This window comes from Mobula birostris, chromosome 4 (assembly GCF_030028105.1).
Source record: "Mobula birostris isolate sMobBir1 chromosome 4, sMobBir1.hap1, whole genome shotgun sequence".
Classification (NCBI taxonomy): Eukaryota; Metazoa; Chordata; class Chondrichthyes; order Myliobatiformes; family Myliobatidae; genus Mobula; species Mobula birostris.
This window is the reverse complement of record NC_092373.1, coordinates 164,116,691-164,138,016: the sequence shown is the minus strand read 5'-3', so window position 1 is coordinate 164,138,016 and position 21,326 is coordinate 164,116,691. Positions and strand designations below refer to the sequence as shown.

General features: G+C 41.5%; 1 protein-coding gene across 1 annotated transcript in view; it reads right to left on the bottom strand.

Moving 5' to 3' along the window:
* Positions 1-21,326, bottom strand: part of papss1 (3'-phosphoadenosine 5'-phosphosulfate synthase 1) — a 77,064-nt gene that overhangs the window by 24,939 nt on the left and 30,799 nt on the right. The window contains exons 6-9 of the mRNA XM_072254771.1: positions 10,001-10,114; positions 8,230-8,341; positions 4,458-4,663; positions 1,597-1,732 (exon numbers count right to left, since the gene is read on the bottom strand). Coding sequence (XP_072110872.1) covers positions 1,597-1,732; positions 4,458-4,663; positions 8,230-8,341; positions 10,001-10,114 — 568 coding nt within the window. The remainder of the gene's footprint in view (positions 1-1,596; positions 1,733-4,457; positions 4,664-8,229; positions 8,342-10,000; positions 10,115-21,326) is intronic.

The following is a 21,326-nucleotide window of genomic DNA, read 5'->3' as shown; positions in this document are numbered from 1 at the left end:
AAGAATCTCATTGAAACCTATCAAATATTGAGAAGGCCTAGATAGACTGGATGTGGGCAAGTCTAGGTCCGGAGGGCACAACTTCATAATAGAGTGTCTTTCATTTAGAACAGAGGTAGAGGAATTTCTTTAGCTATGGGTGGTGAATCTGTGAAATTCATGGCCACAGGCAACTGTGGAGGCCAGATCGTTAGGTGTAATTAAGGCAAAGGTTGAGAGGTTCTTGATTAGTCAGGACGTGAAAGGTTACGGGGAAAAGGTAGGCAAAGGGGGTCAAGAGGGAAATGGATCAGCCATGGTGAAATGGCAGAGCACACTTAATAGGCCAAATAACCTAATTCTTCTCCTATGTTTTATGCTTTTACAGCAAACAACTCTAAATAAAATACTAAATGATACTAAGGTGTGGAACAAGTAATTTGGTAGACAATAATGAATTAAAATGGAAGTTGGATTTCTGTACTGTTGTGGAGATCGACTCTGAGCACTTGTATCTTAGAAAGCTATTTCAGAGCAAAATCAAACAGTGAAAAAAAAATCAGAAAACTGCAAAAATTATTTCAAATTTCCTGGTCTCAACCTTCCTGCAGTTGAGAAGATGGTTTAGGACACCAAGGGCGATGATTTGTTGAAGATTTGAAGGAATTGGTTGGGTACACAGTTCTGCTTCTCCCTGCCTTCCCTTTAAGGCTACCCAACTCAAAAACAATTAATTGTCAACTTACATTCTGAGAGTATGTTAGTTGCCAGTTCCTTATCCCCTCTCTATAATTCTGGTGAACCCAAGGATTGGCTTTGTGGTTCTGCCCCCATTCCCATCAGCTCACACGCTCTTGTTTTTGTGTGCTAAAATTCTGTTTCATTTCACAACCATTGCTATGCTACACTTACTGGTGACTTGAAGTACAAAATAGCAGTTCAGATTGACTGAGTTATGTTTTGCTTCCACCTTGTGGAGAAATGACTGACTCCACTTGATAATCTGCAAGAAAGACACTTTGATATCAGTAGTTATCTTGGTAGAAGAATCAATTTGGGATGAAGCAAACTGGAGTTTTAGTGTTTTCTTTAATGTTTATCCTCAAAGCATGGAAAACACCTGTTCTTTTTTTGAACTGCTATAATTCTCCTACTGGAGAGATGATACTACAATCAAGAGTAGCATTCAGCATCTTGTTTGAACTCAATGGGTCAGACAACATCTGTGGAGGGAAATGAACAATCAGCGCTTTTGAGTTCAGACCCCACTTTTGGACTCAAAAATAAAGGGGAGACGGACAGTATAGCAGTTGTATGCCAAATGCCAGCAGGTTGAGCCAAGTAGATACAGTAATTCCCATAATCTGGCATGGAATTAGAATGGCAAGCCTGAACAGAGAAGGCTTTCTTAGAAATCCTAACTTTTAACATCAAAAACCTAACATAAGGAACTGGCTGTTTCCCAGACTTAATGTTCTTCACGTAACACCCAATAAAAGAAAAAGCCTCTTTGGCATTTGATTGCTAACAACTATACTATAAATATTGACTAGATTCATGAATTTAAACTATCACGTGTATGGAAACAGTCAGACAACAAGATAAACTGGTACTCACCAGCATTCATTGCTTTAAATTTTTGCTTTAGTTCACGTGGGGTTAGGCGATATTGATCAAGTCCATCATTCCAATAAACACGATCAAGAACTTGCAAATCTCCACCTACTAACCAATTGCCACTCTGCATTACCATCTGTTGGTTTCAGAGTAGAGAAACAATAGTTACATTAAAAAAAACTAATGTGAAATTAAAAAATAAGCAGATGAAAATCAAGAACTGCTCATGCTGGAAACTAATAAAAACAGACCACCCTGGAAACACACAGGTAACAGCTATACACTCAAACAAACCTCTACAGATATACTCCTGAAAGTATCCTGACTGGTTGATTATGGTCTGGTATGGCAATTTGAATGCACAAGAAGCTGTAGAGAGTAGTTCACTTGATCCAATAAATCACAAGTAGATCCCGCCCCATTGTTGATAGTATCTACAGAAGGTGCTGCATCAAAAAGCAGTGTCTATCAAAGGTCTCCACTATCTAGGCCATGCCATCAACTCACAGTTACCAACAGGCAGGAGGTACAAGTCCCACACCAGCTTCAAGAACAGCTACTTCCTAATCACTATTTCCACTTTGATCATTTTGCACTAAAATTGGGTTATTTTAGTGCACAGTGATCAAAGATACTTTGCACTAAAATAAGATACTGCAGAAGCTGGAAATCTTTAGCAACACACAAAATGCTTGAGCAAGTCAAGCAGCATCTACTGAGGGGAATAAGCAGTCAATATTTTGGGCCTAGACCTTTCATCATTACAGGACTAATCCTGATAAAGGGTCTTGACATGAAACATTGACTGCCTATTCCCCACCATCGATGTTGCCTGAGTTGCTGAGTTGCTCCAGCATTGTGTGCATACATTAAGTATAAATTATGTTTTTCTTGGGAATGCTGCTTATATGTTGCTATATGCCTATGACATTGCTGGAAGCAAGTTTTCTGATTGTATCTATGTGAACATGTACTTGTGCATTTGACAAACTCAATTTTGGAAAACAAATAGAATTAACATTTCAAGTTATTTATTCTTGGCCAGAATTGGGAAGAGCAGAAAATACATTATTACTGTCTACAGTTTTGGTTGCCTTGTTATGGGAAAGACATCACTAAACTGGAAAGAAATAACTGAGCCAGAAAGAATGCAGAGAAAGTTTATGAGGATACTGCCATGGCTTAAGGGTCTGAGTTAGGGAGCTGTTGGCCAAGCTAGGATTTTATTTCTTTGAGTGTGGTAAGAGATAAGAGGGGTGACCTTATAGAGGTCATAAACACAAGAGATTTGCAGATGCTGGAAATCAAGAGTAATACACACAAAGTGCTAGAGGAACTCAGCAGGTCAGGCAGCATCTATGGAAAGGAATAAACAGTTGACGTTTTGGGCTGAAACTCTTCATGAAATGTTGACTGTAGTTAATGGAAATCTGAAATAACAACAGGCAATGCTCAAAACTCACTAAAGGTTAGTGAGCATTCAGAGGAGGACAAAGTGAATGTTTTAGATTACTGTGCATATATCCTTTAGGTACAACCTTTGTCTCTAATTTATCTCATTCCTAATTCTTCTCATTGATTTGGACCATCACTTGCTATAAGAAATATCTCACATCTTTCAAAACACAAATCACTCATTTGCTCTGCCTGTGCCTTATCCAGATTAATCCCTGGCTCTGAGCTGATTTCTATAATATATAGGCATCCGCTAGTCTCGTGAGACCACGGATTTGCACCTTGGAAAGTTTCCAGGGTGCAGGCCTGGGCGAAGGTTGTATGGAAGACCGGCAGTTGCCCATGCTGCACGTCTCCCCTCTCCATGCCATGATGTTGTCCAAGGGAAAGGCATTAGGGCTGATACAGCTTGGCACCAGTGTTGTTGCAGAGAAATGTGTGGTTAAGTGCCTTGCTCAAGGACACAACACGCTGCCTCAGCTGAGACTTGAACTAGCGACCTTCAGATCACTAGACTGGCTCCATAACCACTTGGCCATGTGCCAACACATAATAATAATCATCATCATAATAAGCCATCAATCTGAAATGTTAACTCTTGGTTCATCTCATAGATGCTATGCAGTGTACTGCTTCTGCATTCTCTGAAATATAGATCCAACTGTATACCTCTTCCTAATTAATTTTCTAATAACACAAGAATACTGAAAGCAATGACAAGTGACTGATTGGAATCTTTTAAACAAGTAATAAGAATATTTTAAATTATTTTCCAATGAATGAAAATCAAGACTAACCAAACAATGGGCATGCTAGACTCAATTTGGCCTCAGCTGATTTCCCACGAGTTTAAGGCAAGTTACAGTATCTATTTTAAAAATGAGCGCCTCGAATTCTTCCTTTGAGCAACTCTGAATTATTTTATTCTAAAGCTATACAGTATCATCCCAAAGTGTTCCACTTTATTTGTAACATTGCTTAGATCTCTGACCAAACATTTGGTCACCAGCCCTAATGTAACCTAGTGACAAACTTTATTTGATAATGCACCTATGAAGGGTCTTGCAAACTTTTCTACATTAGTTAATTTTGAATATGCCTATGACAGACACTTCATGGATTTGTAGACTCCTGTGGGTACATTGTGGAGTGTACAAGTCCCTGTGCTACATTCACATTTGTTAAAGACATTACATAAATACATACTGGTCTTATCAATGATGGGTAAGCAATGTTTCAATTGAATGCCCCCAATCAGTTATTTCAGATGTCAGTAAATTATTAACCAATTTCAAAGCTCCTACATTAAACATGCTATCTGTACTATCTTAATACTTATCTCACAGAAAACCTGAATGTCATATGGATTAAAGGGTATGGAAAACAAAGAAGGATTCTAACAAAACCTTGATATAAGGGTGCTCTTTGCATGTTGTTCCCCACTGACGTGCACAGCGCTCCTCTTTCCTGTGTTCATAGAATTCAGGGTTTCGAAGGATGGCCACTCTCCGTCCATCATACACCAATGCAAAGGCAGTGCAGCCATCCAGTCGCTCTTTATCTTCATCCGATGCTGTCAGGACAATGGGCACTGACAGGTTAATGAGACCCCCTGTCAAACAACAGAAAGCAAAAAGGCATGTTACTGGGTACAGACTTGGAAGGTTATTTTCAATTTATACATTATTAAGTAATGCTTTCTCCCCCAGTACATTCAATAAACACTAATACTTAGGCTGGCTTGTTCCATTTAAGCCTAATTGACATACCAACCCATCTTAACTTTGCTCACTTCTTGACCACTTCACCATCCCCACTATTAATCCCAGAACAAAATAAACATCTTTTGAGAGTCTTTTGGGAATTGGAATATTATTGTCACATGTACTGAGATACAGTGAAAAGCTTTTCTTGCATACCATTGAAACAGATCAGATCATTACAATGTATTAAGGCAGAACACAGCAAAACAACAATAATGCAGAATAATACATAACAGATACATAAGTGCAGTGCAGGTAAACAATAATGTGCAAGATCATAACCAGATGGGCTTTTGACTTCTGAGCCTAAATTATTGTACATTTTCTACCTCTCCACTGTTACCTTTTAATAGCAGGGTAGAAATTGTCCTTGAGCCTGGTGGTGCATGCTTTCAAGTTTTTCTGTCTTCTGTATGACATCAATGTGGTTAGACCAAGATAGGCTTTTGGCAACGTCCACACCTAGGAACTTGAAAGTCTCAACTTCAACAATGTTGATGCATACAGGAGGATATGCACCACCCCCTTTTAGAAGGCTTACAGTAATGTAAAAATTGTTGTCATGAGACCATCTTAATAAGGTCTCCGTCTCCTTCCTGTAGAGTGACTCATCATTATTTGATCTATAGCCCACTATATGGAACCTTCTGCAAACCTGCAGAATCTGGCCACGCAGTCATGAGCGTACATGGAGTAGAGTAGGGGGATGAGAACATAACCTTAGAGCACTTAGTGTGTAGAACAGTTGTTGCTGCCTAAGCATTTTTTCCACCCCAAGTTTCTGCAGGAGTGAGCTAAAACAACATTTTTAGTATCAACTGAGACCATCTATTTTTTGGAAAGCTACAATGATCTGCATTACAGATCACATCACTGCATAAAAAACATTTCATCCATCCAATCTGAAGTTTTAAATAATACAATCCAAAATGCATAATTCAGATATTAAAATCTGATCAATTCCCAAATTCTAATGTAAATTACCATATTAGTAAATTTTAGTAGGGCTTACTCAAAACAGAAAACTTGTAATTAAAAAAGGCAATTACAAGGAAATGATGGTAAAATGTGCCTACTGGAATACTCTTCCAGTTAGCCAATCCATACAGAGAATCACAATCTCAAAAGATAATTGGAGCAGTACCGAATAGAAACCTTTACAAATTACAATTAGCGGCCTCAATAGCCAATCTATGATCTCTTCGAAGTCTCCCTGAAGAGGAGCTAGATGCTCAATCTTGATCTTTTACACCCTTGGCTGTAAATGTGCTCTAAAAGCTGTAGGTATGTATTGGAAAACCGCAATCTACCTTACAATATCATTTAGAAAGGAAAGGCAACCAAATAAAGAAGGCACGGTAAACTCAAGAGATTGTGTAGGTGCTGGAAATCTGAAGCAACACATACAAAATGCTGGAAGAACTCAGCAAGTAACATCTATGGCAGGGACTAAACAGTTAACATTGAAGAGTTTTCACCTGATATCGGGACTAGACAACTCTAAGAAGGGAAGTACCAGCTGGTCAGTAGAGAAGCAGATCAGTAAGTTCGTAACATTCCTCACCCCACTATATAGTTGTCCTGCCATGCTTTGCAGGCAAGAACAGTACGAGTGGTATGGAATACAATGGGGTTCAAAGGAAGAGGGGAGAGCAGGCAATTTTTACTGAAGGGAAATTTTTACTCATGCTTTTCTAGACATTGGACAAAGTGTTTGTGGAGTGGTCAGGAGGAGGTGAGGTAGACTTGGACACCAGCAGCTCTCATATGGAAATTGATACAATGTATTTTGAGCATCATTACCAAGAGGTAATACTTCGATAAATATCAGCATAAATCAAGAGTCACAGCATTGACCTTTAGCCCATCTAGTCCAGACAGACCTGTTTTTATGCCTAGTTCCATCTACCTGCACCCAAACCATAGCATTCCCTACCTCTCCCATCCATGTGCCTAACCAAAATTCCCTTGTTGCAAGTGAACCTGCATCTACCATTTCCATTGGCAGCTTATTCCACAACTGAACCATCCTTTGAATAAAGAAGTCCCCGTTAAAAATTTCACATTTCGCCCTAAACCGATGACCTCCAATTCTATTCTCATCCAACCTCAGGGGAAAAAGCCTGTGTTTCCCCTCTCTATACCTCTACAAGACCTCACCTCTTCCTTCTCCACTCCAGGGAAGGAAGTCCTAACCTATTCAACCGTTCTCTATTATTTGGATCAAGTCCCAGGAAGAGGTAAAGATGCAATAAGACATTGCTGTTGACTCTCTTGTGATGACTGAATAAGTAAAATGGACCCAGGTGAGTGCAATCCCACTCAATTGAATGAAAGGGATAAATTGGAAGAGGTTGTTTCTGTCAACCATGTGAAAGGCTGAGGAAAAGTAGGCTACCGTTTTCAAAGTCACTCAGCAAAGCATTATCACATTGGAGCCATTTTTGCCACTGTGTCAGGGTGAACACAGGTTGGGAGAATTCAAATAGAAAGCTATTGGCACAAGTTTGGAAAGCCAAAAGGGAGGTTGAAGCTGCAATTAGGTACAAAAACATAGTGATGAACTGCAGATACTGAAATATGGAGTAACAAGCAAGCTATTAGAGGAACTCAGTGGATCAGACATCATCTGTGGAGGGACATGGTCTGTCAATGTTTTGATTCAGGATCAGGAGATAAACAACAATATTTGATGGGGCAGGGAATAATATTGGGTGTCAGGCACTGTAGTGGGCTAAGGTGAGGAAGCAAGTTGAGCTAATATAGGGGAATTGGGAAAGATACAAAATTAGAGGAAGTATTTAATTCTTGAGCAAGTAGCTGCAATAGCTGTCTCACTGAGTAAATTAAGGAAGCAGGACAGGACTTCAAGACAAAGGAGAGCAGTTTAAAGAAATTGTTTGCAAAATCAATAAAAGGAGCTTAGGGTTATCTTATTTTTTCAAAATCATCCTAGAAAAGTGTGGAGACTGATTAGATAAGAGCAAGGGCAACAAGACTCCAGGATGTATGACCAAATTTACAAATGCATCAAAAAAATTGTCTGTCATATTCATTGAACTTCCCATGGACAAAGAGGTGCAAATGGAGCTCATATCAAGGGAAGTTGTTTGAGACAGGGATACAGTGCAGTGATTTTTATTGAGAAATAGGATATTAAAGATGAAGGTGTGCATCTTTAAAGGGATATACTGAACCAAATGGGAAAGTCAGTTAAGTTTTGAAAGTGACTTGCATTTGCATTTATAGTAGTTGATGTTTCATTCAATTCCTACATTAACTTTCCCAGGTTTTCTCCCACAATAAAGCTTTAGAACTGCCAAAATGAGAATGCTCAAACTTATACTCAAGAAGATATTCATTGTCTTCATTGTGTTTATGACTTAACTCTCACAAAGGGATTGCAAGTTCTTACCATCCAGCAAGCAGCTAAAATGAAGGCACTGCAAGAATTCTCGCTCTCGCATGAAGCCATTGAGTGGGGTGGCCCAACCCTCAGCCAGAACCTGCACCCACTGCATGTCCACCTGGAACAAAAAGTTATATAGTCTTTCTTTTCAAAATCCCAATATTTGTGTAAAAGCAGCTGTAAAATCAAAGCTCTGCAAGTAGAATCTGAACATCCAAGAGATGATTCAAATATTTTAAAGCCAATGGATTACACTGCAAAGCAACTTTGGTCCATGTTCTGTTCACAAGAAACAAAAACAAGTCATCAAACCTGCCTCACCACTTAATATGTCCATCTACTCGTGCTATTTTTCCCCATATACCTCTATTCCTTGTATCTATCAAATATTTATCCACCTCCACTTTATATACTTCCAATGAGACAGCTTCTACCATCTTCTGGGGCAGAGAATTCCAGAGATTTATGACCCTCTGTCAGAAGACATTCTTTACATACCTCAGTTTTAAATTTCCAGTCCCTGATCTTGTGGTTAGGTCTCCTTGGTGAGGCTCTCCCACTAGCAAAAACATCCCAACATTTTCTACATCAAGCCCCTTTCAGTCTGGTATGTTTGAATAAATTCATAACTTATTTCTTCTAACTCTAAGGGTACAGCCCCAAACTGTTTAGTATCATTTGGTAGTACTACTGCCTCATCTCAGGAAATAACCTGGTGGATCTCTTTTGTACTGCCGCCAATGTTATAATTTTTTTTTTTAGGGACCAAAACTGTGCAGCACTCTTGGGAGACCTCTCCAACACTGTACGATTGCAACAAAAACTATTTCTAAACCTTAACCAGTTTGCAATAATGACCAAAAATGCTATTTGCTTTCCTAACTATTGTTGGGGCTTATCTGCTTGCATCTTGTGCTTCATGCACTAGAACACCTACGTCCCTTCATACTGCACTTTCTTGGTCTCTTCAATTAGATAGATAATAACCTGTTTGATTTAAAAATCAACCAAGGATTCGATTGTGCATTTCAGAAAAGAAACTGAGCAAACTTACCAAGCATGATTTAACCTTCCATAAAACCACGTTAACTAAATTATATTCAGCTTTCCTAAATGGTTAATATTTCTTCCTTGATGATCGACTCTAGTATCTTGCTAATAAAAGCCGTTAAACAATAACCTGTAGTTCTCCATCTTTCTCCTTTTTTTAACAAGGGTGTCACATCTGTGGGTTTCCATTTTCTGGTACCATCCTCCCACTAAGAGACAGAGTTATCTACGTCGTGATGATTATAGAGATAGAACTCTTGTTAGAATACTAAGAAAATTGATACACGATGGTATAACACAAAATGCTGGAGGAACTCAGTGGGTCAGACATCTGTGGATGGGAATGGGTAGTCAACAACTCAGCTCAAGAACCTACTTCAGGACTGGAAGGTAAAAGTAACAGAAAGCTGAAGAAAATGGAATCTGATAAGAGAGTACAGTGGACCATAGTATAAATGTCAGGAGGTGAGCAGAGGAACCAGAGAGGAATGTGAGGGTGATGGACAGATTGCGAAAGTAGGGAAGGTACAAGAGTAGGAGTATTGGGGCTGGTGGGTTAAAAGAAATAAAGGGAAGGGAAAACAGGCAAGTGTAGTCTGTGAATTTGATGGCGAGGTTGGAATTGGTGTGGAGAGCATTCAGGCAGGGATAAACCCATCACCTTACAACTGAGACAAGGGGGCCACCACTAATTGAATCTGTAAAAAGAAAAGGAGAATGCATCTACCTTGCTGATTTCCAGTGCTGGCAAGATTTCTGCATCAGCTCTAGCGAGATCCAGCTTGTTTTCTGGGACAAATAGTTCCTTTATTTCAGCGTAAGAGTCAACAGGAACAATGTCCTATTGGAAACAATAAACCCAAACAATATCAAGTTAGTCACAACTCTTGATATCTGGCATAACCCAAGGTAAATTTATACAGCATTAAGAAGCTAAAGCATTGGTTCTGTAATGCCATTCTGTGTTCATAAATCAGTAGGTGGTTAGAAAAAGAGAAACCAATGCTTATTAAACCAGCGGTCCCCAACCACTGGGTCACAAAGCTTGTGCTACCGGGCTGCAAGGAAACAATATGAGTCAGCTGCACCTTTCCTCATTCCCTGTCACGAACTGCGGAACTTGAACATAAGGTTGCTAAATGTCCCGTATTTGCCGGGACATCCTGTATATAGGGCTAAATTGGTTTGTCCCGTATTTCCCCCACTAAGGTAGAGTGTTCCTATGAAACCTTTCATGCTGAAATGGCGTGAAGCAAAGAAGCAATTACCATTAATTTATATGGGAAAAATTTTTGCGCGTTCCCAGACCCAAAAAATAACCTAACAAATCATACATAACACATAAAACCGAAAATAAATAACACTAACATATAGTAAAAGCAGGAATGATATGATAAATACACAGCCTATATAAAGTAGAAATAATGTATGTACAGTATAGTCGGGAAGATGAAGGCAAAACCGATTTGTGGGAGAAAAATCAGCACGTATGCGCATGCGCACATTGCATGCGTACATCACATATGCGCACACAGGTGCCTGTGCAAGGCTTCGTGGTCATGGTAGTCTTTCCTGGGGTAAAGTGTCCAGGGATTTGACTGCTACTTTTGTCCCTTATTTTGGAGTGAGAAAGTTGGCAACCCTAACTGTAAAAGAGATGTTGAGGTGAGTAGTTTAACCCTACTTGAACACCGCGCCCCCCCCCCCCCCCCCACCGGGTTGGCTGGTCCGCAAGAATATTGTCAATATTAAACTGGTCTGGTCCGCGGTGCAAAAAAGGTTGGGGACCCCTGTATTAAACCACTGTTACAAATATAGTACTTACAGACTCATGGAGCAAACAATATTTCATAAGGATCTTGGTGAAATAATGTTTCAATTTAGGAGCAAGGTGACTGCACAATGATGATTACAGCCCAAGTCACAGTCAGTCTCAAAGGTAAGGAGGAAAATCGGCATCACTTACAACTCAATTTCTTGGAGGTGTAACAGGTTTATGCATTTGTGGGGGGGGGGGGGGAAGGGAGGAGTTAGGGATGTGGCTGAGGGGCAAATCACAAAATTACATCACTCTGACTTGTCTACTTAAAAGTTCATCAAGCCAGCTGTGTACAATAGCATAAACACAGTAAATGCACAATTAACAACTTTTTTAAAAAAGTCACATCCCCAGAGAACATCCTGTTTTCCATGGATTAAGATAAGGTAATTAGTACAAGGTCAGAATTATGTCTTGCTATTGCAAGAGCTACATTGTATAAGCAACAAGGAGCATCTGAAAAATATTCTTATTATAGGAAGATTCCAATTGCTTAAGTAAAATTAAGTGATAAAAGTCTGCTAAGAAATCAACAGAAATGATATTTCAGTTGATGGCAACCAAAATAAGTGCAATTTTGGTAGAGCGAAGTAAAAACAGAAAATGCTCAGTAGGTCAGACAGATCATCCTTCATTACAACTCATGAAGAGAAAACAAATCAAGTTTAAATTGCAGGAAGGATGAGAGATAGAGGGATAAGACAAAGAGAATATCTGTCCTTTCATCAAAAATGGGAAAAGCCAAGGATATATTTATGGAAAGGGAAGGAGTCATTGGGAACAGATGGGAAGGTATGTGATAGGCGGGAGAGATAAAATGGAATGTGACATGGTGTTAGACATAATGGAATGAAAAGGGATTCAAAGTACATTTATCAAAGAATGTACAAGTTATACAACCTTGAGATTTGTTTGCTTACAGGCAGCCACAAAGCGAGAAACCTTCAAGAATCCCATTTAAAAAACAACACCCAATGCGCAGAGAAAGAGAAAAACACAAATCATGCAAACAACAAAAGCAAGCAAAAGCATTCCCAACCAGATTGAGTCCGTAGACCCAGAGTACAGAGCAGACCCACAGCCTCCGTCTCAGTTCATCAAACAGCAGGGCAAATTCAGTGAGCTTGCAGACACAAAGTACATAGAAGTCGGAACAGTCTCACAGCCTCAGGGAGAGGAATAAACGTCATGGAAGGTCAAATCGAATCGGCTCATCCCCTCATCTTTTCAGTCTACTTGGATCAGCATTTAAATTGTCCAAACACCGGGTTGTCCCCTGCACTATGACCCAGGCCCTGACATGGTGATATGCTCGGGGCCTGTACCCCGCCGCCCAGCCTGGGGCCGCTCTCGACCTTTTCAGATTGGCTCTGCGCTTAGGTTGATCCAATCTTGCTCCCAGTTTAGATGGACAGGCTTTGAAACTTCTCCACATTGCCTCCTCTCTGCTTTGCTTGCTCCAACTCTCTCTCTCTGATTCCAACCTGACATGCCACACTCAAACTTTGCATCGCTCCCACATAGCTCAACCCACAAGAAAGTCTCGCCTTCGCTCACCTCTTCACTGTTTGCAGTGATTAGTTTTCCACAGAAAAGGTGCTATTAGTAAAGTATTTAGTCGTATTACTTGTCTTATTAACCACCAGTAAGCTGTCACTCAATTTCAGTAGTGCCACCTTAAACTGGAAGTTCTCCCCACCATCAACACCTATTCCTGCTTTGTATTCACTAGCCCTCATTTGCTTCTGCTTTCCGTTTGATCTGTTTCTTTGTTGTATTGTGCAACTAATCTTATACCTTCATCCGTATTTTTAAAAAAATCTTACCTTTTCTCAGATCTAAATAAAAGATACGATTCTGAAATACTGACATTGCTTGATCTTCTAAAGCTGCTGCCTGACTTGCTAAGTATTTCCATCATTTTTCTTCCTGTCAAATTCCTACAGGTTCAGAGCATGGTGAATAGAAGATGATTATTGCAACATGAACTCTCCATCAAATTCTGAGACGACTGCTGAGTTTACAGCAGCCACTATAAATTTTCAGTCTGCTACATGATTCCAACTTGGAGAAATAAAGCCAGAAACTGACAATGTGGATAAATGTTTATGTACCATTCATTGCTCCAATGACTCAGACTTGGATTGAAACTTGTGAACTCATTGCATTATGAACGCAGTACAAAGCAGGCTTGCTGTCAGCAAGGACACAGATAATCCCCTAATGAATACTGTTAAACATGCTTCATATAATCTAAAAAGGCAGTACTCTGCTTTAATAGAAAAAAATAGCTTCCATTTAATCTGCTTTTTGGGTGGTAAACCACACTCTGGCATCTCTGACTGTGACTGTCTGAGGCCAGACAACATGACTTCCTCCATTCTGGAATCACAATGTTGTTTCTAGTTAACAAAATAAATATTTTGTCTCCTTGTGGGAAACAACAAAATTTGAAATTGTAAATGTAAAATGATCATGAGAAATGAAACAGGAAATTGAGAGGGGACTATGAGAATGCTGAACTCATCACACAAGATGTGATTAAGATGAACAATATATATGGACTGAAAGTGAAGCTGGACAGTTACATGGTAGGGAAAGGAATAGAGGTGGATGCTGACCCACAGGAGGGAGGGAGGGAGGCGATGAGTGAAAATTACAAACACAGCATGGACTGGGTGCACTGAATGATGTTTTCCTGTGCTGTTTATGCTACCCCACAATCAAAGACAACTTAAGGTGATTCCTCAAGGCAGCAGCATTCATCACTTAGGACCCTCACCAACCAGGACATGCCCTCTTCTCGTTGCCCTCATCAGGGAGGTGGTATAGGAGTCTAGAGAGCCACGCTTAATGATCCAGAAACACTTCTTCCCCTTGCCATCAGACTTCTGAACATCCAAGAACACTATTTTGTTACTCTATATAGCAATTTTCACTGTACTATTGCTGCAAAACAAAAATCATTAATTCAGTGATAATAAATCTGATTATGAATTCTACCTCAACAAGTGATCTCTTTCTTGCCCAGATTTGTATATGAAACTCTATTCCATTATGTCCCTATTTACCTTCCCTTCAATGCATTTACAGTATCTTGTTTACTTCGCATTCATTGTGATAGTTTACCACAACTTAGCACAGAAAAAGTGCTACTCACAAAGTATTTAGTCACATTGCTTGCCTTAATAACCACCAGTTAGCTGCTGCTTAATGTCAGTAGCGCCATCTTGAACCAAAGTTCTCCACTATCAACAGCTATTCACACCACTTGAGTAAGGAAATGCCTGAATTCCCTCTTCTCAATAGTCATAGAAACCTACAGCACCGAAATGAGCCCTTTAGCGCATCTAGTCTATGCCAGACCATTTGAACTGCCTAGTCCCATTGACCTGCACCCCATCCACAGCCTTCCATACTTCTCCCATTCCTAGCAAACCTCTCTTAAGCATTGAAATCGAAATTGCCAACACAACTTGCACTGGCAAACTCATTCCACACTCACCACCCTCTGAGTGACGAAGTTTCCCCTCATGCTCCCCTTAAACATTTTGCCTTTCACCCTTAACCCATGACCTCTAGTTGTAGCCTCCTCCACCTCAATGGAAAAAAATTGCTTGTATTTACCCTATCTATACCCTTCATCATCATTTGCTCAACTTTTGTTCTTTTCCATCCAATTTCCCTCAGGATCAATAAAGTATATCTATCTATCTACAAGGACAAAAGCTCTCATTTGTTTTGGTGACTGGTAGGGCCAGAGTGACTCCATAATGTAGAAAGTCCTTGGAGTCAAAGAAATAACAGTTTATAGTTTACCTCACAGGGAAGTAAACTCTTGTTCATTTAAGTAGAACATGGCATTTTCAAATTCCAACTGCTCCGAACTTGCTGACACAAGAGAGATTGCAGATGCTGGTAAACTTGGTGCAGCACAAAAAAATGCTGGAGGAATTCAGCAGGTCAGGCAGCATCTATGGAGCGAAATGAACAGTTAACATTTCAGGCTGAGACCCTTCATCAGGAGTGGAAAGAGGGCAAAAGCTGGAATAAAAGAGTGATTGAAGGGGGAAGAGGAGAAACAGAGTTCCCCTTGTCCTCACCTGCAACCACAAAAGACTGGCATCCAACACATCGTTCTTCACAACATCCGGCATTTCCAACACAATCCTACCACCAGGCACATTTTGCCTTTCCCTTCCTCCCTTCTTTGCTTTCTGCAGGGATAGCTCTCTCCATGACTCCCTTGCCTGCTTATCCCTCCCCACCAATCACCTTCCAGGCTCTTATCACTGCAAACACACTAAATGTTATACCTGTCCCTACACCTCCACCCTCACTCCCATTCAGGGCCCCAAACAGTTCTTCCAGGTGAGGCAACACTTCATATGCAAATCCAATAGGGTCGTTCATTATATCTGGTGCTCCCGCAGATTGAGGGATTGCTTCGTTCAGCATCTTTGCTTCGTTCACTGTAACAGCCAGGATCTCCCAGTGGCCAGTCATTTTAACTGCATTTCCCATTCGCACACCGATGTCTTTCCACAGCATTCTCTACTGCCAAGTGGAGGCCAGACACAGATTGGAGAAGGAACACTTCATATTCCGTCTTGGTAATCTCCAACGTGAAAGCTTCAATTTCTCTTACAGCAATCACTCCCCTTTATTCCCCCCCCCCCACTGTTCCCCCTTATCCCCTTTTACCTCTGCTCTTTCCTCTCCTCCATCCTCACAACCTGCCCTGCACCTTTAGTCCCTCTGGTGCCCCAACTCCTTCCTCTTATTCCACAGTCTACTGTCTTCTGTTAGGTTTCTTCAGGCCTTTGCTCTCTCACAAATTAACTCCTGGCTTCTCACATCATTCACTCCCCACCCCCGACCTTTCTACCTTCCCTCTTGGATCCATCTGTCACCTCATTATACTCTCACTCCCACCACTCTAATGCTGGTTCTTCCTCTCTTCCTTTCCAGTCCAGATGAAGTCTTTGCCTAAAACACCGACTGTTCATTTTGCTCCACAGATGCTGCCAAACCTGCTGAGTTCCTCCATTGTATTGTGTATTGCACTAAACCTGCTGTTTGCTTAAACATATCGTTCATAAAAGCACTTTTGACCACATAGTAGCATCTTCTTTTAATACAACAACTGGGACTAAAATGGAGAATGAATTGCAGGAAAGCTTCTGCAAAAAGTGAAATGAAAATTTTTTTTACATTAAGCCTCTCAACAACTTAAAAATAAATGCACTATCACTTCCCAACTGCTCCTGCAAGCTCAGTATCTTAAGCAGTGATCTAAATAAGATGCTTAAAATGAAGTATTACATGAAAGAAAATAGAACTTTCTCTGAGAGGAATCCATAACTAAAGGAGGTGTACACATTTTCATTCATGGTGGAAACCTGAAAAATACAGTACCGTTCAAAAGTCTCAGGCATATATATTATATATATATATATAGTTAGGTTCTGCAGTTCTGTAGTAATCTAATATATTGCACTGTACTGCTGCCACAAAAAAACAAATTTCATGACCTATGTGAGTGATGACAAACCCAATTCTGAAATGTGTCTCTACTGCAGACAGAGAGGGAAGGGAGCAGGGAGAGAGGAATCATGGTTGGGAAAAGCCGAGGGAGCACGAGGCACCAGAGAGACATTCGGTAATGATCAATAAACCAAATGTTTGAAATCCAATGACCTTGCCTAGTGTCTCAGGGCTGGGCATGTCTGCACCTGTGCCACCGACCTCCCCCCCACACCTGGCACTCCTCCTGTCGCCCACCCCATGCCCCTCCTGCGGCATTCCACCCTCACCATTCCTAATATCCTTCACTCCTGCCAGATTTATAAACTCGCTCTTTGCTTCATGTTTATAAATACTGTACTGCGCAAAAGTCTTAGGCACCCTAGCTATACATATGTGCCTAAGACTTTTACACAATACTGTATTTCCCCCAATTTTTATGATTACCATATCAATTTAATACATTTTAAAATATTAATTAATTTAATAATATATTGAAAATAAATGCTCAATATATCTATTTGCTATGTTTATTAAGTAATACAGATAGAAACCAGAATAGTTAAACAACAGATCAGCTGCAATCTCATAGAATGGAAAAACTGGATTAAAGGGCTGAATCTAGTGTTTGCCAGCTTCCTACTGCTGACCTGGGCAATGAAGCTGAGGTTAGTATATATCCTCAAGGTACATGGTGTTACTCAGCTCTTTCCAGCACACAAGTAGATGCCCTCTCCAGCCTGCAATTGCATTCCTGTCTGTGTTTCCCAACCTTATGATGACCCACAGACAAATAATTACAGAAAATTATTCTTTGTGACTTTGATTTTTTTTTCTGTATAATGCATGCAACTGTACTACAGTATCAACGAAAACTGTACACAAAGTAGGACTTGAACCTACATCTTCCTCATGATGCCAAGGCTGTGAAAGTCACTAGCATCTCAGGAAAGTAGTCAAACACTGTTTCATTCATTGCTCATCAACCAACAAATATTGCCATGAATGACATACTGAGAGTTAAAGTTTTCCTTAAAGTGAAAAGGTCCACTTGAGATTTTACTTCCTCAAAAAGCAACTGGTTGAAAAAGTCAGTTATTTTTAGGGTAATATGCAGCACTTCTTTACAGACCATAAGACACAAGAGCAAAATCAGGCTATTCGTCCCAACAAGTCTGCTCCACCATTCCATCATGTCTGTTTTTTTTAAAGATTATGAGGACACTCAGTCCTTGTTTATTGTCATTTAGAAATGCATAATTAAAAAATGATACAATGTTTCTCCAGAATGATATCACAAGAACAAAGGACAAACCAAGACTAAAACTTAAAAAACCACATAATTATAACATAGAGTTACAACAGTGCAAAGCCATAGCATAATTTGATAAAGAGCAGTCCATGGGCACAGTAAAAAAAATAGTCACGAAGTCCCGATAGCCTCATCATCATGCAGGCAGCAGAAGGGAGAGACTCTCCCTGCCATGAAACTCCAAGCGCCGCAAACTTGCCAATGCAGCACCATTGGAAGCACCCGACTGCAGCGGACTCTGAGTCCCTCCGAAAACTTTGAGCCTCCGACCAGCCCCTCCGAGCACCATCCTCTGCCGAGCGCTTTGACCCCACCCCGGCTGCCAAGCAACAAGCAAAGCTGAGGACTCGGGGCCTTCCCCTCCGGAGATTCTGGACTACACAGTAGCAGCGGCAGCAAAGCAGGCATTTCAGAAGTTTCACCAGATGTTCCTCCGTGCTCTCACGTCCGTCTCCATCAAATCAGGATTGTGCATGGCACCCTACTTGACACATAACAGACATCACCACCGGAGTGGCCACTGCGAGCAGCGTCGCGCCACCATCTTCTCCTCCCTCCCATTTTGCACCCATCTTGACCCCATTCTCCCACCATCTCCCTGTAACCTTTGATGCCCTAACTAATCAAGAACCTATCAACCTCCACTTTAAAGATACCCAATAATTTGGTCTCTGCAGCAACATGTGGCAAGAATTCCACAGATTCACCACCCTCTGGCTAAAGAAACCCTCATCTCCGTTCTGAATGGACGTCCCTCTGTTCTGAGGCTGTGTCCTCTGGTCTGAGACTCCCCCACGAAAAGAAACATCCTCTTCACATCCGCTCTATCCAGGCCTCTCAATATTCACTAGGTTTCATTCATCTAAACTCCAGCAAGCACAGGTCCAAAGCAGTCAAACACTCCTCCTACATTAACCCTTTCATTCCTGGAATGGTCCTCTGGACCTTCTCTGTTGTCAGCACATCTTTTCTTAGATAAGGAGCCCAAAACTGCTCTCAATACACCTAGAGTGGTTTGACCAATGTCTTTTAAAACTACAATATTATGTCCTTGCTTTCATATACACCCTATCCCCATCATATGCGAGGGATACGTTCCCCACAGTCGACGCATAGTATGGAAAACGCATTATGTGAATAATTATTTAAATGGAGAAAATAGGGATGCATTCTGGAGGGCTTCCTAAATATGTTTTATCTGTAATTTATTCACATTTTCATACCAATACAGCACAAAAGCAGTACAAGGCAACATTCGTATTATATTTCATCAATTTAAGGTAATATTCAACATAATAAATCATAGAGAGGGTCCTGAAAGCCAGGATCAGGGAGGCTAAAGACAGGTATAGGAGGAAGCTTGAGTGGAAACTCCAGCAGAACAACATGAGAGAGGTCTGAAGTGGGATGAGGACCATCACTGGGTTCCGGCAAACCAAGCGTAAGGCAGTGTGGACAGGGCCAACGAACTTAACCTGCTCTTTAACAGATTTGACATTGTGGCCCCTGCCCATCCCCCACAATTCATCTGTTGTCGGCCCCCAACCAACACATATTCCACTCTCCCCTCCTACCCCTCCTCACAGTCCCCCACCGTGCTCTCATGACTATACCCCTTCCCCACACGAAACCACCACGGTGGGCTTCACAGCTGAACAGGTGAGAAGACAGTTAAAACGTCTCACCCTAAGCAAGGCTGCAGGACTGGATGGTGTCAGTACCGGGGTGCTCAAAGCCTGTGCCCCTCAGCTACGTGGAGTACTTCGCCATGTCTTCAACCTGAGCCTGAGGCTCCAGAGGGTTCCTGTACTGCGGAAGATGTCCTGCCTCGTCCCTGTGCCGAAGATGCCACGCCCCAGCGGCCTCAATGACTACAGACCGGTGGCATTGACCTCCCACATCATGAAGACCCTGGAGAGCCTTGTTCTGGAGCTGCTCCAGCCTATGGTTAGGCCACACTTAGATCCCCTCCAGTTCACCTACCAGCCCCGACTAGGAGTTGAGGATGCCAACGCCTACCTGCTGAACCGTGTCCACGCACACCTGGACAAGCCAGCGAGCACTGTGAGGGTCATGTTTCTTGACTTCTCCAGTGCGTTCAACACCATCTGCCCTGCTCTGCTGGGGGAGAAGCTGACAGCGATGCAGGTGGATGCTTTCCTGGTGTCATGGATTATTGATTACCTGACTGGCAGACCACAGTACGTGTGCTTGCAACACTGTGTGTCCGACAGAGTGATCAGCAGCACTGGGGCCCCACAGGGACTGTCTTGTCTCCCTTTCTCTTCACCACTTACACCTTGGACTTCAACTACTGCACAGTCTTGTCATCTTCAGAAGTTTTCTGATGACTCTGCCGTAGTTGGATGCATCAGCAAGGGAGATGAGGCTGAGTACAGGGTTACAGTAGGAAACTTTGTCACGTGGTGTGAGCAGAATTATCTGCAGCTTAATGTGAAAAAGACTAAGGAGCTGGTGGTAGACCTGAGGAGAGCTAAGGCACCGGTGACCCCTGTTTCCATCCAGGGGGTCAGTGTGGACATGGTGGAAGATTACAAATACCTGGGGATACGAATTGACAATAAACTGGACTGGTCAAAGAACACTGAGGCTGTCGACAAGAAGGGTCAGAGCCGTATCTATTTCCTAAGGAGACTAAGGTCCTTTAACATCTGTCGGATGATGCTGAGGATGTTCTATAAGTCTGTGGTGGCCAGTGCTATCATGTTTGCTGTTGTGTGCTGGGGCAGCAGGCTGAGGGTAGCAGACACCAACAGAACCAACAAACTCATTCGTAAGGCCAGTGATGTTGTTGGGATGGAACTGGACTCTCTGACGGTGGTGTCTGAAAAGAGGATGCTGTCCAAGTTGCATGCCATCTTGGACAATGTCTCCCATCCACTACATAATGTACTGGTTGGGCACAGGAGTACATTCAGCCAGAGACTCATTCCACCGAGATGCAACACAGAGCGTCATAGGAAGTCATTCCTGCCTGTGGCCATCAAACTTTACAACTCCTCCCTTGGAGGGTCAGACACCCTGAGCCAATAGGCTGGTCCTGGACTTATTTCCTGGCATAATTTACATATTACTATTTAATTATTTATGGTTTTATTACTATTTAATTATTTATGGTGCAACTGTAATGAAAACCATTTTCCCTCGGGATCAATAAAGTAAGACTATGACTAAGAAAGTTACCATACTAGGGTGTACAGTACTCACCAACAGTGGCAGGCGTGTAGGCTCCGGGAAATGAGTGGTTGTGCAGTGATGTTGGGCAGCTTTACACAGATGAGGTGGATGGTTGTGGGTCATCAGGATCATCAAGGACAGCAAGGGGTGAAGGAAGACTCACAGAACTCTCTGGCAAGTTAGTGGAACTCTCAGAAC